The following is a 25890-nucleotide window of genomic DNA, read 5'->3' on the forward strand; positions in this document are numbered from 1 at the left end:
GTGGCGGCCACGCCCCTGATCACTTTACTGTTAAGGCAAGAAAGAGATTTACATTTGATTATGAGCACCATCCTTGGCTGGATCAGATTATATTTCTAAGAACACATTAGTGGTTAGGCCTCGGATCAGCTGTGCATCCATCTGGTAACCTGATTATTTCAGTTCTACTTTACTCTCTTGGCTCAGCCATGAAGCTAAATTCATGAAGCTGCTCATAACCTTCTTTTAATCAGAATCACCACTCCCTCTGGAAAAAATACTATATAAAAAAAAAAAAAATAAGCAAGAGAACCAAAGCATCTCAATTTTGTTTTGTCTTTTTAATAATTACTGTCAGGCAAAACCCATATGACCATTACATTTATGACAGGTATTCTTACAGTACACGACAGAACTCAAGGGGATCAGAGCCGGTGGCATGGCCACACCTGACCGCTAAAAAGTAAGACATTCATCGTCATTAGATTGTTCCAACTGTCACAGAGTTCACAAATGTATTTTGCATTTGACTCGTATCAAACACAGTTTTTCTTGACAACCTAGCAAAATCTAAAGACCTCGATAGAAACAGCAGAGTAGAAAACAAAATAAAAAAAGACAACAGAAAAAAAACCCCAAAACACATTGTATATAACAAGCAGAAGAATTCCTGATTTTCTTAAATTTCCTGTCAAGATGCGAGATGTACAATATATTGCTTTCAGGTGCTCAACTCAAAAATGGGTACCCCAAAAAACAGATAAAAGAAAGAAAGAAAAAGAAACCACACATTCTTCGGTATCTACCCTTTAACTCGCGCCCCGTCTCCGGCAGGTTAAGAGAGGCGGCATGTCCAACCCAGGCTCAGACCGGTCTAACCGCAGGAGGAGGAGCAGACACTTCAAGGTGTTACGGGAGCCGACAGCAACAGCTCCTCCCGCAGCTTTCCACTGAGTGTCTGATACTCGTGCTTTTTGCTTCTTTTCATGGAACAGAGCGGCTACAAAATAAACTAAAAACAAAACCTATTCGTGTTCACTGAGAGCCTTGAGCCTAAGACACAGTATCCAGTCACAGCAGTACATCTGAGGGAGAGGACATGATGAGATACAAATGACACAGGGGTGAGTATTAAAAGTTTCCATAACTGACGTTTCACGATAATTAAAAAAGCTGAGCAGAAGGCAACATGGAGCATGGACCATCAGTGCGGTCGCTGGCAACGTTAAAAATGTGTCGCTTCATGTAAAGCTCAGCGGTCAAACGCGCGATTACGTGTAAAAATGCACATCGTCAACATTACTGTGGCCAAACGCTCCAAAGTCCAGAATCCGTGTTGCCTTTTTAATGTAAAATGCTGTCTCGGGGAGAGCACCTGGTTGTTCCCAGACTCAACAGACACGAGCCTGATGGTTGTTGTTGTTGTTCAGCAGGACAGAGTCTGACCACAGTCTTCAGGCCAGGAATCAATACGCTGGTCCTACAGGCTGAGAAACCTGGGCTTCATTTACGAAAATGTTTTCTTACAGAGTCAAAAGTAAGACATAAACCCAGAGCTTTCTGATCTACTAGCTATGGCAACATTACTCACCACTATCATACTTCTTATCTGGATTGTGCTGCTAAAATGTTATGACATCTGGGAAAGCATCAGAAAACCTTTTCGTGAATGCAGCCCTAAGTTTCCACGCACAGGTTATCATCACAGCGAGAGGTACCTAAGCAGACCTCTGGGTATAGAAGAGAATATAGGCCTGAGTGTTGCACACTTCCTCCACACTGCAAACCTTCATCTCAGAGTCATTACAGTGGACCCAGAAACCTGAGGATAGCAAATGCACATTAAAAAAGATGTTAAAAAAAAAACAACAACACAGCAGAACATTTGCATCTTAAATAAACCACAGGATGCTGTGCGCTCTTCCTCACCTCCTTCTGTATTGTAGCAGTATGCGGTGTAGTGCCCTGAGCCGAAGCCTTTACCATGATGCATAACTACAGCAGACAGATCGTAGGTGTAGCCTCCTCTGTGGACAGAGTGACCTGAGCCTGTGCAGCAGTATGGTTTGATGTTCAGAACCTGGTCAAAGGCCACATGGACGCCGATTTTCTCCCTGTGGTTCCGCCCCGACCATCTGCCGTACAACAGGCGATAGTTAGTGTTGCTACACTTCACAAGCCTAGTCTTACAAAAAAAATAAATAAAGGTCGAGCACCCCAAGTTCACAACGCAAACAGAAAAAACAAGATCAAAACTACAGGAAATCCTGAAATTTCTTTGAGAAATTTCAAAGAACTTGGTTTGGAAGTAAAAAAAAAAAAAAAAAAAAAATTATATATATCAGCCTTTACAGAAACTTGCCTGAAGCGTTTGAGGTGCAGCCGGAGAACCTGAGGTAAACGGTAGATCAGAAGCTGCTTACATGCTTCTGACAGAACTAAGGGTTTGTGGGATGATTTCCGTCTTCTTTCTGAAACCATGAAACAAGGAGATCACAGGTTACTGATGCGAGGCTTTGTTTCCGCTGCACAAGTGACGCTTTCTTGCAAAATCTCAGGCTTTGCGAAAGTGTTGTGTGGCTCTCTCAAAGCTGCTAGCCTAGTTTTTAAGTCACTGCCTCCGCCGGAGCTGTCAGCAGGAGATTAAAGAGCTTCTTAGACAATGAATAAATAAATAACACCGTTGGCTTCATTAATCTGTTGAAAGCATTCAGTCATTCAGGTAAAGGTCACTTTACACACAAATGTTCCTCACGGGTACATTCAGATGCACCCACAGTTCTACAGTGTACTCTGTATGCACACCATGGGTGAAATCTGACAATACATTACCTGACAAATCATACTTGAGGTAAGTGTTTACACTTTACTGATGTTTATTTGATGATTTGGGACCACAAGACTTCGCACTTCAGTAAATACAGCAGCTTTTACCTCACCTCCCTGAAATGAATCACTTAAACATTTTTTCCTGATAGATCCTGTCTCCATTCCAGTGAAAACTTCTAACTACATAACTGGAAAATCTGTTTTCTAGTAGCGGGGTGACTAGTTGTTCTGTTTACTTAGAAGAAATGGCTACTTTAGTAGGAAAAATGCAGGAAAACAGAACACTAGTAGTTGAATGCAGCTTACATTTCTGGATGTATGCGAAGCCGGCAGCCTGAAATTTGTCTCAAAATCCTACGTGACCATGTGATGTGATCTGTGCGTGCCAGGCCATTCGTGAGTAGGAGGATGTCTGTAAAGTTTCAGACATTTGTATGCACAGGAATTGTGAGCAGCTGATCAGTATTCATTCAATATTTATTCAAATGTGGATGTGCGCATTTGTAAAACAGTTTCGCGTGTGGTAAAATTGCTTTGAAATTGCGTGGACTGAAGCACCTGCTTGTGTGTTCTCAAACGCTACACACACATCAATACATACATTTGTAAATCTTGCTTTATGCATTTGGATCACACTGAATGCATGTGTAACACTTCGGAGACGAACTTCTCTCCATCCTGAAAAATCAAGTCTTTTAACTGATAACGTCGGGAAACGCATGCATGCGGTCGTAATCCTGTGCAATCCTCTTCATTTATGCGACAGTTTGCATGTTACTATTGTGCGTCTGATGAGAATGAAATGACAGCTTTTAATTAGTCATGACCCGGGTGTGCGTTTAGTTCCGATGCCATCAGATTAACAGGAAAATGTTCTGAACGCTTCATTTTTACAAGTTGCTGTCCTGACATTCTCAGTTATTCATAGAAATACCTCGCAAGAAAAACTGCATTGACCTTTAAAGAAAAAGCAGGGTCCGGAGTCAAAATGAATAAATCATGAAGGGAAATCTATAACTTTAAGTTCCACTTTGGATAATAACTTATTTAAAACCAATTCCCATTAGAATCCAAATTCTTGACATTCATCATGTGAACCCAAGTGTATGTTCCACTATCCAGTTCTCTGTCTGATGAATCAAGACAATAATTTAACTGCTAATTGATATTTTAGGGTTGATAAGCAGCTTTATCAGAATGCATCCAAGTTGTCATATAATAGGCAGATATCCTGAAACAATACAGATTTATTCAACTCGAGCTTAAGAAGCAAAGTCTTATCAGCTAATAATGAACTTAAGACGAGCTTGGCTTGTGGTGCATTAAACATTGTACTGACTGTTGCAGTGGTTGCAGGCGTAGATGCTGCCTTCAAGAGCCTCCATCTCTGTAAACTTGGACAGCATCTCAGTGAGGGTGCAGCTACGCTGGTAAGCCGTCGAGCTCGAGCCTTTGTCTATGCTGTGGTATCGCTCTGGAAACTCCAAAGACAAATCCCAGAATGGCTCTACTGTGTTAGACTTGTGCTTACAGGATAGGCATGTCACCTAAAACATACAGAGAAGAGGAGGAACACAAGCAAAGGTGAGTGTGACGACGATTCCAAGTTTCAGCTGTAGCAGAACTCTGGAAAGTGGTTCAAACAAATAAATAAACTGATTTAATAAATGAAACAAAAATATCTGCCTGAATTACAAAACCAGACACTTCCCCATTCTAACTACATTCCAGCACAGGTTTATGCTCTTCATACATGATCACAATCAATCAACTGTCTTCTTTGGCCTGCTCTTCCAGGCAACTGCTTAACCCACCGTGTCTCTGCATTTTATTCTTTAATGCAGATGCATGCCTCTTTTTTATTACTAAACTCACAATCTTAACTGTGATTGGTCAAACCCTGCAAACAGAGCTGAACAGATGCAGTTAAGACTTTTTTTGTTTGTTTATTTGTTCACAACACCAAAAACACATCACCTTGAAGTGGATTGAATTTTGAATTTTAAAAATTAAATCGCAATTAGAACTGCAGAGTGTCGCCTTTGAAACTGCTGGACTTTGGGGGGAGGGTGTTCTGTGTAATGCGTGCATGTTGCATGGGAAGCGTTTTGGGTACTCCACCGTGCTCCAACAGTCCAAACACATGGATGTAAGGTTAGCTGGTGATTCTAAAGCAGCTATAGGTGGACATCACAGAGACAATACACTACAACGCACCATTGTAGTGTATTGTAGTGTAAGTCTGGTCCTCCTCATGCACCACCCTAAATGATTATAGGAATGTGGTGATGTGACATCTAGAGCAGGGCGATATGACCAAAAATATTTATCACGATATAGATTTGAAAATTTGCGATAACGATATAACTGACGATAATTGACACTAGACAAAATACTTTACAACTCCACAATTTTATTAGTGCAAAAAAACAAAAAACAAAACATGTATTTTCACTTAAACAAGCAGCTGTTTTTTTGCATTAAAGTTATATAAAAACGTAACAGTGCAAATGCAAATTCCTTGCTGACAGTTCAACCAAAAAGCATTTCCAGTAGAAACTGGCCGACATATCCTCAGCATAACCAAGTATAATATCCACAAAACTTAAAAAGAGGTTATACACACACAATACAGTAATATTATGTTGAAGCACCGTATGTATCACTCCGCGAGGCTCCTGCCTAAGATAGCCGTAATGCGCCGACAATCCATCAAGCGGTGCAGGTTCGTAGCTTAGCAAAGTCGTACTAAAACATTTTCGAGCGCCGTGTACATAAAATCGTTTTGAGGTCAGTAAACACAACCAGAATTCAAACATAAGGCACACGGGATTATAATGGGCACTGTCGATTTTCAGAAAAATCAAATGATTGATTTTAAGTGTGCCGTATTTACCAAAAAACACGGTAATAATGACGGCCCGCTAGCACGCTCTACCAAAAATAGTGCTTTGTTGTGTATCTGACGGACGAAAGCTAAACCAGTTCCACACCACTGAAGTTGCAGCATTTTTACAAACCAATTCTGGTTCATCCGTTTCATTCAACAATCCGCTTTCGCCCTTGTCATTCTCTGTCGCCGCCGTGCCTTTTTCGCCATGTGCGTATGAAAACAAAGGCACTGCGCACGCGCATTTTACCCATATTCTATCGTGATATTTCATTTTCTTGTCGTTGCCCAACATTATACCGGTATTACCATGAACGGTATGATATGGCCCAGCCCTAGTGACATCACAGTTTTTTCATGCAACCACAGACTTTGATTAACTGGAAATCTGTATCCATGGCATCTGTATCTGCAGCACAGTGTATAAATTTCAGCTTATATATAATTGATATTAACTGATATGGGCCTTTGTGATTGGTAAGAGCACCTAAGTTGATACCTTTTACTGATGTCAGTGGCCGACGTTTATCTGATGTCTCATGTGAATTTTCTCAGTGTTCAAAGTTAACTGGGGACTAACTGAAGGACAGCTACAGGAGCTGATTACACCTCTTCAAAACAATGACTACAGCTTAACTGTACCCGGTGAAGCATGTTTTTGCAGAAGCATCCCAGAAACAGCACCTACTAAAAATACCACTGGGTCATTTTTTTCTCCTTTTTTTTTTATCTTGTCTTCATCTTGTAGGAAGGAAGTTAGACCCAGGAGAGTAAAGAACATGGTCAATTTTCAAAATAAAAGGCATGAAGACTAAAACGCTATCCTTTTACTTATCACTTATTAATTAACATTTATTACTTATTTTATTATCAGATTTGTGTCTCTGGCACAAAGGGGGAATATAAATATACAGAAATAATAATGAAAGCAAAACAAAACACAAAAGTCAAAATCTTGGCATTAGCCCAGAACTTCACAACAGACATGCAGAAATGGAAAGCAAGAGGGAAAAGAGATAAATACACAAACAAAACAACCTACATCACACTGGACAACACTGACTGCATGCAGTTATAAGTTAGGAGTCTCACCTGGCTGAGTAGCTGCCCGTGAAAGATGGTGTTGAGAACCTTTAGCACTTGCTTGGATAGTTTCCTCTTTGTGATGGGGATGACTATCCGCCTTTTGGACCCTTCTGTGTCCAGCTCCTGCTGCACCTTGTCCAGCAGCTCACACAAGAACTCCTGGGCATCCTGCTGGTCGTATCCACGGAAAGCTGGGATGAGGTTCCACACAGAGTGCAGCATGGCAAAGGGAGATACTAAAGACCACCGGCCTGACCACATGACCCTGAAAAGCGTATGTAACTCATGGCACAGAGACATCTGCTGGCGGGTGGAGCAGCGAGGAGGAGGCGAGACGCTTTCCTTTTTCCCCACGGGCAAATTCCAACAGCCCGCCTTCCCCATACGTCCAAGAGGGTATTCTGCCAGCGCTGTGTTACCACTGCTGACCACACCTCCTGTCACCCCCTTCATCCCCTGGGAGTGGTTGGTCTTGGCAAGTAGCTCCTCAGTCTCACACAGGTCCAAAGTGAGAAAACACTCCCTGAATTTCTGCAGGTGGCTCAGCACTTGCAATATTGAGTTCATGTAGCACGTGTTCCCCAAGTTGCGCAGACCGGTGACCCCCGGAGCGAGTCTCCGTCGTGTGACTGCATGCGTGGAGTAGTATCGCCTCAGTCTGGCAGCTTTGCCATTCTGAGAAGTCTTGCGGGACAGGGTTAAAAGTGAAGGCTTCTTTTGGGCAGGAGGAGGAGGTAGGCGTTCTGGAGGGTCGCGAAATTTGCGTGGAATGAGTGTGATGGTTGAACGTGGCGCCTGAGTAAGAAGCCTAGCACTCTTCCTGGGAGGAACATTGCCAAGTTCTTCCATGAGTCTCTTTTTCACCTCCTTCTTTTGTCTTCTAGCTTCCTCGAGTTTCTCTTTACGCTGATTCTGGAGCTCCTGATGTTTGCTGATCCACATCCGGAGCATTTTCCCCAGGAGTGCTTTCCTCCTGTGCCGCAAGGCCAGCTGCATGGCGGGCTGCGGCCCACTTTCCCCAACCCAGGGAGTACACTCCCCCCCTGTTGAAGAGCGCAGTGAGCGCCTACCCGGGCTCCGAACAGTGGAGAGCGCCCCTCTGAGGAGTTTGAGGTCACCCTCTGCGTTATCGTTGAGTACATAGTCTCCACAGGCAAAGCAAAAAACATCCAGCTCTCGCACCTCCATAGCCAGCGGATGGTGCGACTCCTGAAAGTGTTTGAGTGAGTGCTCCTCCATAAACCGTCCACAGGCCACATGGGAGCACTTGAGGCAGGCCCACACCGAATCGGTGGTGCTGCAGTCGACACAGTGCCATTTTTGCGGATTAAGGATCGAATGGTCTTGGCCTAGGCGAAGGCGTACCACGTGCTTACAACGATCCATTGCTCCAGATACACATGTGGCCTCAGCGATAGGACACACGTCCCGCAGCCAAACAGCAACTCATTCTGTAGAGGAAGAAAAAAAATAAAGCAAGATTACTGCTGATAGCAGAATCCAGTGTTTTTGTTTTCTGTTTTTCTAATGAAAAGACTGCAGTGTATAAGCAACTGTCACAAAACAAAAAAGAAAGAAGATGTACTAACTGGAAAAGGAGTTTTTGTGATCAAATTCTGGACAACACATCACAACATCTGCAAAGAACACAACAGGACAGTTCAGCCCGATCACCCATGCCCACCGTCAGCACCAGCGGCTCCAGAGAGAGTCTGAGAAATAGGGGTGAAAGCTGCAATGAAAAAACAAAAAACAGACAAAGCAACCACTCCACCCCACCCCACAACGACAGAGATAAATCACACACTTCTCCAATTAATGAAAACCACGCATTTAGGAAATTCTCAAAAATCTATCTTTACACAAAAAAGTGGACTGAAAACAAGTGACCATAAAACTTCTTAACAAAAAGTAACATAACTAAATAACTCAGGAAGTGACTTTTTTGTGGAAATCTCCTCCAGTTGTGACACCGACTGCCCTGGTTGACATTACTGTGAATAAACGTGGCAAATGATTGACATCTACAGGAATCACACACGGAAAAGGAACTGTTATGTCGCTCTCGTTATTTAAGAAAATCAACATGTGGCCATTTGATCAGGGGCAATAATTAAAACGGAGCTTTAGGGCAAGGAAATGATGACATGAACGTCTGTCTGTCCATTGAAATGATATTCTTAACGTTAATGGATGTAGTTATGTACCTCACCAGTACCAGCGCTGTGCTACATCACTTTCTTTTTTATCCATCTCTTTGTGTAAATGAGCCACTACATTATAATAATAATAATAATAACAATGGATAAAAATAATAATGGCAGCATCAACTTTCAGGTCGGCGCAACTGTTTTTCAGTCGCATGCCACGCTTTTTGCACGCTACAAGTTAACCGCCTCAACTCCTGCATGTGATATTCACAAATGTTAGAATTTCTCCACTGTGTCTGTCCGTGTTTTAAAAAGGATGCCTTCTGACTCAGACAGGCTGGCTCTTAACGCCATGCTAGGCTATCCCACCATCACCATGCTGAAGAACAAAGAGCAGCCAGAGAGCGACTCTCCAGGAACATCCAACAACTTTGTTGGTCCGAGACAGCCCAGCAGGCAGCAACTTAGCTGCCGCCGCTAACCGTTTTTATCCACGGCGGCTGTGCTTAGGGTTTACACCGCTTGCCCCCCCCACCACCACCTCCTCCCTCCCTTCCCTCTGCTGTGTCTCGCCTAATAACGCGCGGAGTTAAACACGGATTTATTCGCTTGGCTCCAAGCAGCTAACAATTCGCGTTATCTGCTCGCCACAGTTGCTAACGTTAGCTAAGCTGCTAACCTGTTTGTTGAGGACAATCGAAGTTAACCTAACGGCTGCCGTCGGTCGCTAACGTTAAGGCTAGCAAACTGCGCCGTTAACCGTTAAAAAAAAACTACCCGGTGACATTCACCGCAGGAAGCCGGCTGCTGAAACGCGGCTCTCGGCCCTATCGGTGCCCCTCACTATATTTGCAACACCTGATAATGGTAAAGCTGGGTAACGTTACCATCGCCAGCATCCATCCATCCGGTGTACACTCAGAAAGCTGCTTGTTGTCCTCCTCACAGATTGAACAACCCAACTCTCGATCCGAGCACAGACCCCGCCGCTCTCATTGGACTGGGGCTGAGCGGGAGCCGGGCTCTCATTGGCGGAAGGGTTGAACAACAGGCAGCAGGATGGACCGTCCGTCCGTCCACCCACAGCGGCCACATGGAACAATAACCGAGGCCAGAGTGGAAGCCGGGTTTAAGAGGACAGCCGCTACCCCTGGCCCCCGGTGTCCCCGTTAAACCCCGTGCGCGCCATGTGTCAGCACGGTAGTGTTAATCTGGTAAAAAACACCTGAGGCGCGTGCGTGTACTGTGCGTGTGTTTAGCTTTAAGATCCCTATTAAGCGCATCTCCTTTGGATGCTGTCGTGGGGAGGGACTACTTTCAAAATGCGTCAGCGCAAATCAGTGTAATTCAAGTTTAAACATAAAAAGAAAGCCGCTGTCTAGAAGAAATGTGCAGCATTCAGGGAGAGTTTGAAAGCTTAATAACATATCACAAGTTCTAAAAGAGAAGTCATGTCAGTTACATATACATACATACATACATACATACATATATATATGCATACATACATACATACATATATATACGCATACATACGCATACATACATACATACGCATACATACATACATACATACATATATATATATACGCATACACACATATATACACACACACACACACACACATATATACACACACACACACACATATATACACACACACACACACATATATACACACACACACACACATATTTATACACACACACATATTTATACACACACACATATTTATATATATATATATATATATATATATATATATATATATATATATATATTTTAAATTCAATTACTGGTAATTTAATAGGACATTGTTCTGCATTTTTACTTTCCCCCCCCCCTGCTCTAACATAAGAGTCCACTCGATGCCAAGCATAAGTGAGATCTTCAGATTATTGTAGATTAAAGTGTCTATTCTCAGATTTTAGAAGCTAGATCCAGTCTTTTGGACATTTTAACAATCCAATATAAACAATCGAACTTACTGTCACCCTAAGATATCTGCACAGATACTTCTTTGTAATTTAATAAAGCATTTCCACTGTAAACTCATTACATGCGTAAGCACAAGCCTCAACCTAATACTGGAACACTAATCCAACTGCATAAACCTAGGGATTGGACTGACTATGAAATTCCTGGACCTGTAGTCAACATTTAGTTCATTCATTCCTGTCTTTCTGACAGAGAAAAACAAAGAAATCTGATTGTTTAAAAAGGAAAATCTCTCACCTGCTTGTGACATCATCTTTAAACATTCAGCCAGCGCAAAACTTGGATGATGCAACAGATAAAAATCGACCTCTCTCACTGATAAACGTCATCAGATCAGTTGACAGTCAACAGGGCCAGTGTTCAGCTGATAAATTGGTTCATCCCTGTGTAAACTAGCAAGAAATCAATGAATACTTTGTGCCTCTACTCTCAGATAAAAGCGCACCATCAAAAGGGCATCGCAGTATGAACGCTCAGAGACTTTGACTACTTGTTTTCACCGTGTCTCTTTATTGCAAATGCTTTCATCCAACACTAATGTGAAGTTCTGCAGTGATAATAAAACCCCAGACGTTCAAAAAAAAAAAAATGCCTGGGTACCAACGCTGATCCATAGGACCAGAAATATACCAACATCTGTACAAACATGGAGAGAAAAAAAACAGATATCTTTGTTGCAGACTCAGCGCACATTGGTTCCAGGGATTTGCAGCTTGCGCAGTTTGTTGAATAACTCCAGGTACTGAGTCATGGTGTCAATACAATCTGTTGGTGCAAAGAGTCCCTCGGGCTTGGCAGCAAACACAGATGGCAGTTCAGGGACGCTGGGGCCGAGAAAGGACTGCATAAACTCCTTCATGAGGTTCCAGCAGTCCCCAGGAACGACACAAGGGCAGTACTCCACCTGAGGAAGCAAGCCAGGAGTTAACGCCTCAAGGAGAGAAAGCAGAAGGACGTGACTCGTCTTTATCACAGCATATATACATATACACGCACCTCTACTGATATCCCTCTGGCACTGGAGCTCATCGTCACGGTACCAACTTTTATCAAGAAGTCGCAGTAGCGATATCTCGAACCACGAGACTCCACCTTGTGTCCCTTGGCATTCTGAAAGTGACTTTTCAGCTTCACCATGAGGACATCAAAATTTGCATCCGCTATTAGGCAGGGTCCACCTTCAAACAGAGCCAGGCAGCTCAGGGGGGTTTCGGAGTTGTGCATCACATACAGGAGCTTGGAGGGCTGACCTACAATGGACAGACAACACTTAAAACTGTCAGGTGAGATGAGGAAGGAAATGAAGGTTCCATAAAGTTAGAGAGGCAAGGCTGAGATTTGCAGCTGAGGTTTGGACGTGTACAGTGAGGGATAGTAGATATATTGGGCAATGGATGTTAAAGATGGAGGAGCTGCCAGGCAGGAGGAAAAGAGGAAGACGTCAGAGGAGATTTATGCATGTAGTGATGGAGGACATGTAGATGGTTGGTGTGACAGAAGAAGCTGCAAGGGTGAGATGGAGGCAGATGATCTGTGGTGACATCTAAAGGAACCAGACTTCTGGCCATATAGATATACAACTATTACTTATACTGATGATGATTGTTATTCTCCCACAGATACATTCAAAAACTGTGGCGAAACAGTAGCCAAAGATGCACAGGAGGAATCAGCGGTACTGAAGAGGACAGTAGCAGTATGTCGATGGAACTTGTAACATTTCTAAGGAGGTGCACACCAGGCTGCTGAAGCATAAATCCCCCAATAAAAGTGACTGCCTTACTGTGTTGACCTAACTACAGCCAATCAAACTGGTAAATGAACCAGTACACCAGTACTTATGTAGCTTGTTTTAATGTAGCTGAGTACTCAAAAGCACTTCCTACTACAAGTCTCACACTCACATTCATACAGTACTTTTGTCTATGCCTAAGTGTTTTCTAACACACACACACACACACACACACACACACACACACACACACACACACACACACACACACACACACACACACACACGCATCAGGGGCAACTGAGGGTTCGGCATCTTTTCCATGGATACTTCAGGATGCAGACTGGAGGAGATGGGGATCTATGACGCTCTCTACCAGCTGAGCCACAGCTTGTGTGACAAAAATGTGAATTTTGACGTTTCGTTGTTTTTTTTTAATATACATGTTATGTTTGCTAATATTGGTAAATAGACTGCACTCAACAGATTTTGTGAAGTGGACATATATATATGTATATACTGGTTTTGCAAGTATCTATATGACACTGACTTCATTGTACCTATATTATAGTCAGTCTAGTCCTTACAAATACTTTATAGAACTGTGATGTTATATTTGTCACAATTTCTCTTGCCCTCTTTGCCAGATCTCTCTAGAATTTTTTTTAATGTCAGTGACACTTAGCTGCATAAATAAGGGAGATATGAAAATCACTTTGCCAAAAAACAAGTTCTGCTTTGTGATAGAAATGTTCTTTCTTACTCAAAATGACTCAGAATCGTTCGTGAGAGATCTGTTTGACAGATTATAGGCCAATAAGTCATTTACAACAGTTCAAATACCGGCAATCTTTTTTTTCTTTGCAAACAATCACACGAAAAGGGGATAAAATACTCTGCAGCCCCACCTAGACATAGACATCAGGTCACCCTCATGGGTGAGTGCATTAATGTGATCTATAAATCTGAATTCTAAAGCTCAGAAACAAACAGATAAAAAATTATTACTGCTGGAATTTCCCGTGGCATGGTAAGTCTCGCAGTCCACGCAGAAGCTGCCTTGCTTCACGGCGCCCAGCTGCTCCAGCTTTTTGTGCAGCATGTCCACAGTCTGCTGCACGCTCTTCCCCTCCGCCACGGGCACCTGGCACACACTGCGGGGCACAGCAAGCAGAGCACTTGAGGGACCAGCATACACTTTGCCCTGTGTCACGTTACCAGCATTGTTGAATGAGACAGAGCCACGCTCCGCGGATCAATGGGACAAAAAAACCACGCAGGATGGTTGAGGCTAGGCTAAAACTGTTTGAATATTTAGGGGTTAAAAAACGTTTAAAATCAAACGTAGGTTTAAAAACCACCTTACCAAGTAACACCCATTGATGTTTTGCCTCTCTTCACTTGTAGTACGGTGTTTGAGCACTTCCGGGTTAAATAAAACCCCTTCCGGTAAAGTGAAAGGAAACAACAGAAAAAAAAAATATTATTGATAATAAAGAATGGTGAATATTAACACCGTTTCACAATGAAACAGTCAACTGACGTTGTTGCACTTTTTTTCTGAAGTGGTCGCCGAAAGCCGGATGTTACGTGAGTGTGTTGCGTCACTTCCTTCTCCCCGGACCTACACACGTGTTGAAGCAGTGACTGTTTACAGTGTTTGGTGAGGTCTGTCCCGTAGCTCGCACATGTCCACGGGAACATCCACACTGTGGTCACAGCTGAAGTAAAACCGCAGCGATGCCGAAAGTCAAACGATCCAAAGGTGGAGGAGAGAAGAGCGGAGCCGCGCCAGTGGCGCTGGCCGACCAGATCCTGCAGGCGGACATTGTCCGAGCCAAAGGCCGGGTCAAGATCAGAGACACCCGGGAAGAAAGCGACGACAAGTACGTGGACGAGCGGTTGTCACGGAAAATCTTACAACAAGCCCGCATTCAACAAGAGGAACTTCAGACCGAATATGGGCTGGCACCAGAAAAGAAGAAAGCACCAGTCACTGTTCTCGGTAATGTTGGATTGGTGTCGTAGTTATCCTTAAATTGGCGGATATTTGAATAGAGTTTGATGAGCCAAGTGCTAGCACCATGGGCACATCAAGTCAGTCGTCTTTAACACACATCGCATTTGTTCAATGTCTTCTGACTAGATTAGGTAGCTTTTGTTTATATACCTACATTTGTCCTTTAACTTTCATAATCCACAACATTCCACAGCGCACATCTTTTCATGAGAAAAAACTAATACTAGCTCTGGTTTGCAGTCTTGTTACTATACATATAAAATACACTCTCACAAGCACATTTTAAAATATAATTAAAAAGCATTTCTCTGGTCTAGATATTTATTTGTAGCAGGTATGTCATAATCTATAAATACAAGTAATATATCCATTAAACCTTTATCATGTGCAACCCCGTTACACTACTAATGTTTTTTGTTTGTTTTAATAAAATTATCATAAATGTTTTTATTAGCTGAAGGGATTGATCTGTTAATCTGCTGCCTTTGTAACTGCTTTTACAAAAAAAAGTAAATATTGAAAATTTGGTAGGTTTTGAAAGTTGCTTAAATGAATAAAAATTGAGTGTTATCTGTTATCAAGTGTGAAAGATGCTCAAGAATTTATTAAACAATATTTTTTAATCTACTTTTTTGGGTTCTGAAGTATTGGCTGCAGAGATGCGCATATAAACAAAAATATCATAAAAAGTTTATCTTTAATGCCTGATCTGGACATATTTAATATTTAGTTTTTTCTTAAATACATACCAGAAAATTATAAAATAATAAGACATTTTTAAAGCCTGAATTGTCCTCCTATTGCTAAATGACCTAGGAGTTTTCCACACAAATACATAGAAGTGCAGCACATGTTGAATCCATGTTAAAGTGTAAAATCTTTCCTTGTGATTGTCTTTATCAAGAGACATTACTTAACTAAAATATTTACACCCAAAACAGTTCAGTGTGATCTTCTAATGAGCCATCTCCATCTTGTAATCTTATTTTAGGGCCTGAGTCTCAGGATGCAGACTCGGATGAAGAATGGCCGGCGCTGGGAGCAGCAGGTCCTGCAGATGTTGAGTACGATGAAGAAATCGTCGTTGACGCTGAAGATGAGAAGGCCATCGAGATGTTCATGAACAAAAACCCTCCAGTGAGGTGAGCTACACCATCGCTTTAACTTGAGGCGCTGCGAGCTCAGCAAATCCTTAGCTTTGTGTTTGTACTAATGCTGTGCAATAGTGGAAAGTTTGGTGTCGAGTAGGGGTGGACGGTATAAACGGTATACGGTAGAAACGAAATGAATTTGGCCAATGGTAGAGATTTTGACTATAGTGCATGTTGATGGTGTCATCAAGCTGCGCCTGTTTTGGTCGAAAGCATTGCAGTGGCTGCAAGCAATGTCATCTGCAATTTGGGCGACAGTAATAGCAAAGAGACGAAGCTCGTTTTAGAAAAAGAGGAAAGCCAAAAACTGCGCTTCCTCCACTTCCCTACCATTGATTCATTAATGTTGAATTCTCTCGCAGCAGCTCTATTCCCATGTTGTTGCAGTATATTAATAACTAACCTCGTATTGTGGATGGATTATCTCAGTTGTTCTCCTGACTGAAGTTTGGTCCATGCGATTGCATTTGTCCCTGACCATCGGACCCTCACGTAGAGCAGGGTGATATGACCAAAAATATTTATCACGATATACATTTGAAAATCTGCGATAACGATATAACTGACGATATAATTGACACTAGACAAAATGCTTTACAACTCCACAACTTTATTAGTGCAAAAAACATCAATGTATTTCACTTAAACAAGCAGCTGTTTTTTATCTGCATTAAAGTTATATAAAAATGTAACAGTGCAAATGCAAATTCCTTGCTGACAGTTTAACCAAAAAGCATTTCCAGTGGAAACTGGCCGACATATCCTCAGCATAACCATGTTTAACATCCACTAAACTTAAGACGTTATACACACACAACACAGTAATACTATGTTGAAGCACAGTACGTATCACTCTGCGAGGCTCCTGCCTACAATAGCCGTAATGCTCCGACAATCCATCAAGGGGTGCGGCTTTGTTGTTTACCAAAGTCGTACTAAAACATTTTTGACAGATTTTTGAGCGCCGTGTTCCACATAAAATCGGTTTGAGGTCAGTAAGCTCAACTAGAATTCATACATAAGGCACACTGTCGATTTTTGAGAAAATTAAAGGATTTTAAGTGTGCCTTATAGTGCGAAAATACAGAAGAAAAGAGTATATCGTGATATATATCATTACCGCACATGCTTCAAAGTGTACCGCGATATGGATTTTAGGCCATATCGCCCAGCCCTAGTATGAGCCAATACCAGCACTTCTAACCTATAAAGGAGTCGCCTTCAATTTGCAAATTCTAAATATATTTTAATGACAGCTAAATCTCTGGTTTTTGCTTTCGACAATAATTAGTTAAAACAGCAAAGCACATCTTTTTAACCTTTCATTTAATTTGAAACTTGTTTATTGTTTTTTGTTTTTTAGAGCTGTAATGTTATTATGGGTTTTTGGATCCGGTTCTCTTGTTGCGATCAACACAACAAGGTTCATAGTGCATGTTTGAAGTGTAGTTTTTCATTTCCAAAACATAACTTATCCAACATAATTCAGTCGGCTACATAATGAACATGGAGGATAGAAACAAATTACCGATCAAATTGTGCTGGTATTGATCCGATACCAATACCAGCACTGGTATCGATATTTGGATTGGTCGGCAAACCACTAACTCCTTTGTGGCTCTTGCAGACGGACGTTAGCCGACATCATTATGGAGAAGATCACAGAGAAGCAGACAGAGGTGGGCACGGTGATGTCAGAGGTTTCCGGGTGTCCGATGCCACAGCTGGACCCAAGAGTAACAGAAGTGTACAGAGGTGTCGGTAAGGTAAGTTTACTTCAAGCCCACCACACGTCAACTAACTGGGAGACAAACTAAAGGAAAATAGACACAGTCAGTGGAGAAGCCCACTGGCCCGGTTAGTCATGCATATCATATCGAGCAGAGGGGGAGTTTGTACACATCGCTTGTATAACAGGTGTGTTTTTGTTAATGGAGACATGTTTAAAGTTGCCCTTTCTCTTCTTGTGCTTCAGGTTCTGTCGAAATACCGCAGCGGCAAACTGCCAAAGGCCTTTAAAATAATACCCGCGCTTTCAAACTGGGAGCAGGTTTTGTATTTGACTGACCCCGACTCCTGGTCGGCAGCTGCTATGTACCAGGCGACGAGGTAAACTTTGAGCTGATGCGCTTTGTGATGATTCGTTTTCCGCAAGTTCTCTTAAGTGATATAATGAAGTATTTTTCCTTGTTCCTTTTAAAGGATATTCTCGTCCAATCTGAAAGAGCGAATGGCCCAGAGGTTTTACAACTTAGTGCTGCTGCCTCGAGTACGGGATGATATCGCAGAATACAAGCGACTGAACTTTCACCTTTACAGCGCCCTGAAGAAGGCCCTGTTCAAACCGGGAGCATGGTTTAAAGGTGAGACTGAGGATTCGAATAAATACTTAAGATTGAGAACAGACTGTGACAGAACTGAGTAGAAGTGTGTGTGGAAGTGATTACAGAAATCTAGTAATCATAGTAATATAGAGTCATGTGTTTTCAAACTAAAGCATTTAAATAAATGTTATGTTACTGTACATTCTAGGTGTTATATTTAAATGTAGCAAACAAGCAGAACTAATTGGACTATTTCTGAAAAACCACTGGTGAGCCACATGTGTCTCAGCTGAAACACTGAAATGCATATTTTCAAAATGCTGTGCGTTCATTTGACACACATTTGTTCATGAAGAGTATTCATATGAAAAGAGAAGGAGAGACCATAAAAGTACATCTTTCCTTGTGTTACAGTGCTGTGATTGCAGCCTTTCCTCAATTCCCTGTGAATGGGAGCCATGGCCTTTAATTAATGGTGATGACAATCTGCGCATCAGTTATAATGAAACTGATATTGTGGCTCATTGTTATGCAGTGGTGCTGGAGATGCCTACAGTCTGCTGAGACTGACTAAGTCACTTGGATGAGTCATGAAATGTTTTGTAGATGAACTCTGTCAGCTTTCTAGGATTTCCTTACTCGGGTCGCTGAGCATTTTAACAAAAGTGTTGCATTAACTGTGTAGGAATGACAACTGTTGTGCACATTGAAGAATATGTAAAATGTCAAAGAACAGTTTCCACTTTCTGAAATATCTTTAAGAATTCAAAGTAAAGGGTATCTGTGAAGTCAGGACAAGTTCTGGAAGAGAACATCTCCATAAATTTGCACATATGCTGAGCAGAAAGCAAAATACCCACATGACTGCAGAGCAGCTGCTTGAAGCTTTAACTGATTGGGGTGGTTGTACTGTTTCGCTGTGTTGATGCACAGAAGAGATCTTGTCATTGGCAGCATCTTTGTAAGCTGGGAGGAATAGATTTCACTGACTTTTGGCAAATTTTGCATGCAAAAATGATGCATTCAGTCACGACAGGGAAACTGAAATAAGATTGGGGTATACAACTGGACAGTGATCCAACATAGACTTTGAAATCCACCATGAACTACTCCAAGAACCCCTACAGGCTACAGCTGTGTGTCTCTCGGGCCTGTAAACAGTAACCTTTGTTATTGTTTGATTAAATCTTCATCGAAGGCTTAGATCCAGTTGCATGTAACCCTTGGAAAAGAAGTGGGTACATTAAATGACTGAGAGGATTTGGCAGCTTGTTGCATTGCAGAAAACAAGCTTTCTGGGACATCTCAGATTTCCAATTTCAGCACTAAATTTAGAAATATTATTCTGAAGACCCTGATGGAGGATTACAGTGTCCATAGGGTAAATAGCACCATTGGTTCTGGTAGGAAAGTAATTAACACACTCAAATCTAATTGGGTCAAAGCGTCTTTCATACATCCACAACTGATTGTTGAGGATGATTTTTCTTTAATCTTGTCAGTCTTGTGTTCACAAATTGTCCCAGTTCGGTGGGACTATTTTCCCTAAACATCCTGTGACCTATATTCTGGCAAAACGGTAATGCGAGATGTCACCACTGTGTGGCAGTGTTGCTTACAAAGATGTATTTTATAACCCACGAAGCATGAGAGAGTGGGAGAGTGAGAAGTGATCAGAAGCATGCTAAATATTTAATTTAGTGGAGAATTTGAAGACGCTAGAATAATGTGTTTAAAAAGCTTCAAATATTATTTTTAACATAATTAAGCAGCGGGCAAACTTGTGCAGAATCACCTTAATTTGGATTTCATGAGCACATGCAGCCCAAAGAAAAATAACAGTAATAATAATCATAATCATAACCATGTTATAATGATTCTAGCATATGTATGTATGTTTGTAGGATCCTGTCTACTCCTAGACGAGTGGAGCTATTTTAATGAAACTTTGCATAGACATTGACACTGACCGTCAGTATGTATGGCATATTGAACATCATAGAATGAATGATATATATGATGGGGTGAGATAGAGTGGAATGCTTTGGTATAGAATGGAATAGTATAGAATGGAATATTATACAGTAGGGCTGTGCGATATGACCAAAATCTCATATCCCGATAACGATATAAATCACAAAAAATTTAATATTTTCTGTAAATTCTGTGAATCTCGTCTTGCGTGAAGTGTTTCCAGCTGGGCGTCATGTACCTGGAGTCGAGTGTTTTAACCGATGCATGAAACGACACATTGTTAGACAGGTTTTAACGGCCGCCGTTTTCTTTGTGAGTATTTATTACACGGCGTACTGCGGGGAAAAGCCTCTTCTAACGTTTAAGTCTAAGGTTTATTTTTTAGCACCTGGAGGCTCTTTTTTGCTTCTCATCCGTAAACACTCTGCATACTTTTTCACATGATTCCGTTTATTTTGAAAATTCTCAACAGGATCTTGAGTTTTATTGTGAAAGGTTTATGTGGAAATTAACAAGCGGACATGCGATGGTTTTACCGTCGTTGTTGCTAACGACAACCCATAAAAACAGGCGCTTGTCCACCTGTAGTGTGGTTATATTAAATATAAGAGAAAGAGAGAACTTTAAGAAATTAATATAGCCACTACAGTGACCATCAAAACGATGAAAAAATATTGCCGTAAGCAGTTTATTTTGCGACACCACGAAACAAACGATAGCATAAAATGAAACAATAGACGTTTTTCTATCGTCATTAGGGCTGCCACGATTTGTCGACTAGTCACGATTACGTCGACTATCAAAATCGTCGACGACTGATTTAATAGTCGACGCGTCATTTGAAGCTTTGTAAGATCACAAAAGACGCAGGAATAAGTGGCAGGATTTAAGAGTGTAATAACGGACTGAAACAGAAGATGGCAGCATTGCATGTACAAGGATGTCAGCTACCGTTAAACCCCGAAGAAGAAGAAGCTGTGTCCCAGAATTCATAGCGCGGCCCAGCGCAGTTTCCAACAATGGCAGCAGCTAGTTAGTTTTAATGTTACTCTTATTATTCTTTCTGGGTCACAAAATAAACGTTTAACATATTTTCAGGCGAGAATGTAGCTGTGTAAACCTCAAATATCTGCTCAGTTTATCAGGACACCACATATTTTCAAAAGCGCTCCGACGTTTTCGGAGACATCTGTTACCCACTGGCTCGTTAGCGAGCCGGGGGCTAGGCTCACTATCGCCGTGAGAACACCGGACTCCGGGCAAATCGTTTTCAAACCCACCGCCGTCTTTCGCTACTCAGGTTAAATATATATGAGTCACTTAGATAACTTAAAATGTTATTGTTTGGCTTTTTTTTTTAGTATTTTATTTGTTCCTGAGTAAATCAGTTTGTCTGAGATTAAAGTTATAGTTTTTACACAGCTGAATAAACGTCAAGCAGACAGCTGATTATCAGAAGTGTCAGATGCTGGAGAATTTACTCCAGTGTCCTGTTATATTTTAGATAGCAAGGAGTTCATTAAACTTCACCGAAACAATCTGCAAATTTCATTAAAATTTAATAAACTATCATCTTGTCTTTATTTTTAGTTAGCACAGACCTTAAACACTTAAAGCTGTAAGCTAATGATAGTTATATGAGCAGATGCTGCTGGTGCAATAAGCTGTAGTTTTACGTCCAATGGATGATGATCTGATTAGTCGACTAATCGCAAAAATAATCGGTGACTAGTCGACTATCAAAATGATCGTTTGTGGCAGCCCTAATCGTCATCTGATATATATCGTTATATCGAACAGCCCTATTATACAGTGGAACACCATAGTATAGAATGGTGTGTGTATAGAATGGAAAGTCATATTATACAGTGGGGTGTCATAGAATGGGAAGCTATAGAATGGAATGCTATAACCATACAATGGGATGCCATAGTGTAGAATGGAGCGCTATATAATAGAACATCATAGTATAGAATGTAACATAGTACAGAACGGTGTCACCAAATGAAATCCCATAGTATAGAATTAAACGCCATAGACTGCAATTTCGCAGTATAGAATGTTGTGGCACAGAATGGAATGTCATACAATAGACTAGTGCTGCAGCTATCGATTGTTTTAGTAATCAAATAATGAAAATGTGTATCCTATTGATTAATACTATTGACCACTATTGATTGATACTTTTGTCTTATTAATGAGCAATAATAAATATTCAAGAATGATCAAACACAAGTCAGTCAAAATGAACTGCTCATTGGGTTAAATTTTAGAAATTCTAGTGTTTTAAAGTTTAACTGCATACAACAAGATGTTATATTTAAAACATTTTTAAGATAACTTTTCTTAAATGCAAAAACATAAATAAACTCAAGTACAGTGAAAGACAAATAAAATAAGGTGTATATTCAATCTAAACTAAGGCATCAAACATTTACCTTGACTCTGTGTTCTTGGAAGGCTTTCCCCAGTGTTTTATCAGTAAAGGTTTTAATGGTGATTACAGGAACAGCGCTGCTGTTTTGGACGTAGGAGAAGTGTTTTCATTTACTTAACCTGAGCACACCATCTCAGTAACAGCTCCGCCTCTTTGCTCTTCACGGTGTATAAACACACTCCAGCTCCACTTTGCCACTGTTGCCTTTATCAGTGTTTTTGTTTACAACTGGGCGCTGCACGTGTTTAATGTTGTTTTTGTTCATACATTGCTCCTAAATGCATTTCTATTGCAAGTCTGTTTTAAGTCACAAATGACTTGCCATAGTATAGAAGAGAACCCCATAGTATAGAATGGTGTGCCATAGAGTGGAACGCTGTAATCATAGAATAGAATCACAGAATGCCCCGTCATGGTATAGAATGGAACATCATAGAATTGAGTGTTCCATTAGAGTGTATAATGGCATAATACTATAATTAATTGAAAATGTTAAAAAAAAAACAACTTGCAGTTTGATCCTTAATTTTTTTACCTTTTTTTTTTATTTCTGTCTATTATAATTTTTCTGGAACACTTATTTAACATTTTTTTCCTGGACCTTCACACAGGTATCCTGATTCCTCTCTGTGAATCTGGGACATGCACTCTCAGGGAAGCCATCATCATCGGGAGTATCCTCACGAAGTGCTCAATTCCCGTGCTGCACTCCAGGTGAGGCTTCCTCACTGACATACGCTGGCAGACAGATGTCAGCATTTGCTCATGTGAAGTATTAACCAGCTGTCCTTGAAGGCCTCATTCTGTGCAGTGCAGGCAAGTTAACACAGAGTTCAAGGTTATCTAACAAGCAGTCTTTCTTGTCTTTCAGCGCTGCAATGCTTAAGTTGGCAGAGATGGAGTATAATGGTGCCAACAGCATTTTCCTGCGCCTCCTGCTCGACAAGAAGTACGCCCTGCCTTTCCGTGTTCTGGATGCCTTGGTGGCCCACTTCCTGTCCTTCCGCAGTGAAAAACGCGAGCTTCCTGTGCTGTGGCATCAGAGTTTACTCACCTTGGCTCAGCGCTACAAGGCTGACCTGGGGTCTGAACAGAAGGAAGCACTGCTGGAGCTGCTCAAGATACAAACACACCCACAGATCTCTGCAGAGATCCGCAGGGAGCTGCAGAACTCGGAGTCGAGGGACATTGAAATCGGGCTCCCTGTTACAGTGGAAATGGACTGATTTGGTTCGGTTTTCTTCCTTAGTAATGTTTCCTCAGCGTGAAAAAAAAAAATCTTGGATTTTCAATATTCTTCTTGTCATGGGATAAAAGAGTTTGGAAAGATCAGTGTCTTGGAGTTCGCACATTTGGAAATGCACATCACTAGTGATACTGCTAATGTAATTTCGTATCGTCACGCTCAAGCTTTTTCTCTACAGATGCAGAGGAGTGGTCATGTGGCTTTTCTGTTCATCTAAATAAGAACAGCTCTGTTGTTATGAAGCAGAACATTGATTAAAAACGAACTGAATCTTTAAACATTTGCCATCAATGTCCATTTATTGCTTTTGCCTGTTAGAGTTCTGTAGGAGTTGTAACATGTTGAGTATGTCAGATTACCAAGTAGAGAGCTGCCTCTGGTTTTAGACATTTTTACAAATAACTTCACAGATTTATATCACCAAACTAAGTTAATGAGTCCTGCATTACTAGTGTATAATCGTGTCCGTCTTGTGAAGGAGTTTAACAGCCATTAGGTAATTCAGTTTATTGACCTCAAATGGAACATAGTTACACCAAAAAAGTTTGCCCTGGGCCTTTTTGTACACTGCTCAAAACCTTAAAGGAACACTTTGAAAGCATCAGATGTCACTGGGGAAAAAATCATGCTGATCTCTACTGATATGAACTAACTAAAGTGTTAGGAATGAAAGGTTGTCACATCATGTGATGGAAATGAAAATGATCGACCTACAGGGGGTTGAGTTCACCGGCGCAGTCTCAAAACGGGTCCAAGATTTTCATCCTGCCACCTAATGGCAGTGAGCAGATACCGGTTCTGCATATGGTTTAAGGACCACCTTCGGCCCTGTCAAGCTCTCTTAGAATAACTTCCTGTCTCCTGGAAGGAAGTTTCAAAAGACAAGAAAGGACCCCACTTGTCTCATTGATTTGCTCTCCTGATATTTAGACTGTAGTATTGATATTTTAACCTTTGCCTTTGTTAATTCCCTGAAACACAAAGCAGCTGAAACTGATTAACAACGCCCTCTGCAACTTAACTAACCAGATCAATATCTCAGAGGTTTACCTGACTCGATGCTTTAGTCTGACTAAAAAAAAAAAAATGCTTCTTTGACTTTTTTGAGCAGTCTAGATTTGCTGTTGTGCTTGGGTTTGTTGTCCTGTTGCAGAACTAATTTCAGTCAAGCTTTAGCAATCAGAGGAGTTTATTGTGGACACAATGCAAGGTGCCCTCCACCACTGTGTTTATACCGGTACGCTGTGCTTGGTTTTCACCAAACATAGTGCTGTGCAACATGACCAAAACATCTCAACTTTGCTCCTGTTTATCTAAAGGACACTGTTCCAGAAGTCTTGTTTTCTCAGGTGCAACTTTTTAGAGAGAAAAGACTTTCTTGTGAGAACCCTTTCAAATAAGCCATACGTGTTCAGTCTTTTTCTAACTGCTGTCATAAACTTTAATATTTAGCATGCTTGCTAAACCGGTAGAGTCTGAGATGTAGTTGTTGAGTGAGTTTGAGTGAGCATTGGCTTGAATATAGTTGAACTAAATGCCAACTACAGAAGTTGACCCAAACTGCTTTAGAGACAGCTAGGCACATTTATATTCAAGGTCTCCAAAAAACCTAGTTTCAAAATACATAAAAAATTGAAAGGTTGATTTTGTAAAGTAAATATTACAGTGGTTTAGTGATCATTAAAATGTGTTCAGTATTTGTAAGTTAATGATGACTCATCTCATAAATCCTGACACAGCGCTGTCCTCTATAAGCTGCCTTTATAGGCAGAAAGTGTTGGTATCGACAATACTAGACCTGTATTTACTTGGTATCAAATTTGCTGAATGGCACAGAACAAAAATAAACAAAAAAGAAAGTTCCTAAATAAGGCTATGAGATATGGGTGGATTTTTGTTTAGAGGTCTTCGAGATTTCCAGGGGAAAAAAATTCCAAAAATATTTTTAATTTTTAGTAAATGTATATGCATTTAAAATGGCAAGGAAGACAAGAAGAAGACAAAATGCAAATAAGCTGGAAAATATTCAGCTTTAATTTTTGTTTATTTTTTGAGGGCTAAAATAAAATTCAG

The 25890-nt window shown here is 41.1% G+C and overlaps 3 protein-coding genes across 5 annotated transcripts; 1 reads left to right on the forward strand and 2 right to left on the reverse strand.

The window, feature by feature from the left end:
• Positions 1 to 301: 301 nt before the first annotated feature.
• On the reverse strand, positions 302 to 9975 carry usp49 (ubiquitin specific peptidase 49). Of its 3 annotated transcripts, XR_014911747.1 has the most exons (8): positions 9822 to 9975; positions 8374 to 8496; positions 6791 to 8235; positions 4148 to 4355; positions 2342 to 2450; positions 1909 to 2114; positions 1355 to 1801; positions 302 to 1064 (listed from the first exon to the last, which is right to left on the reverse strand). XR_014911747.1 is itself a non-coding variant. In XM_085406591.1 (7 exons), exons 3-7 carry the CDS (start codon positions 8168 to 8170, stop codon positions 1698 to 1700), a joined length of 2007 nt encoding a protein of 668 aa, XP_085262717.1. In that variant the 5' UTR covers positions 8171 to 8235; positions 8374 to 8496; positions 9822 to 9975; the 3' UTR covers positions 302 to 1697. The 3 variants fall into 3 exon arrangements, 2 of the variants coding, with proteins under 2 accessions (XP_085262717.1, XP_085262718.1); XM_085406591.1 differs by having other exon boundaries at positions 302 to 1801; XM_085406592.1 differs by lacking the exon at positions 9822 to 9975 and adding an exon at positions 9614 to 9799 and having other exon boundaries at positions 302 to 1801.
• Positions 9976 to 11405: 1430 nt separating this feature from the next.
• med20 (mediator complex subunit 20) lies at positions 11406 to 14187 on the reverse strand. The gene is made up of 4 exons (XM_085406594.1): positions 14032 to 14187; positions 13674 to 13819; positions 11930 to 12183; positions 11406 to 11837 (listed from the first exon to the last, which is right to left on the reverse strand). Exons 1-4 carry the CDS (start codon positions 14043 to 14045, stop codon positions 11616 to 11618), a joined length of 636 nt encoding a protein of 211 aa, XP_085262720.1. The 5' UTR covers positions 14046 to 14187; the 3' UTR covers positions 11406 to 11615.
• Positions 14188 to 14266: 79 nt separating this feature from the next.
• On the forward strand, positions 14267 to 24095 carry bysl (bystin-like). Its single transcript, XM_085406593.1, has 7 exons — positions 14267 to 14670; positions 15677 to 15827; positions 17464 to 17602; positions 17812 to 17945; positions 18039 to 18199; positions 23183 to 23285; positions 23443 to 24095. Exons 1-7 carry the CDS (start codon positions 14406 to 14408, stop codon positions 23795 to 23797), a joined length of 1308 nt encoding a protein of 435 aa, XP_085262719.1. The 5' UTR covers positions 14267 to 14405; the 3' UTR covers positions 23798 to 24095.
• Positions 24096 to 25890: the final 1795 nt, after the last annotated feature.

This window comes from Rhamphochromis longiceps, linkage group LG5, assembly GCF_057381845.1.
Source record: "Rhamphochromis longiceps isolate RC_006_pf linkage group LG5, R_longiceps_female_GT1.1, whole genome shotgun sequence".
NCBI lineage: Eukaryota > Metazoa > Chordata > Actinopteri > Cichliformes > Cichlidae > Rhamphochromis > Rhamphochromis longiceps.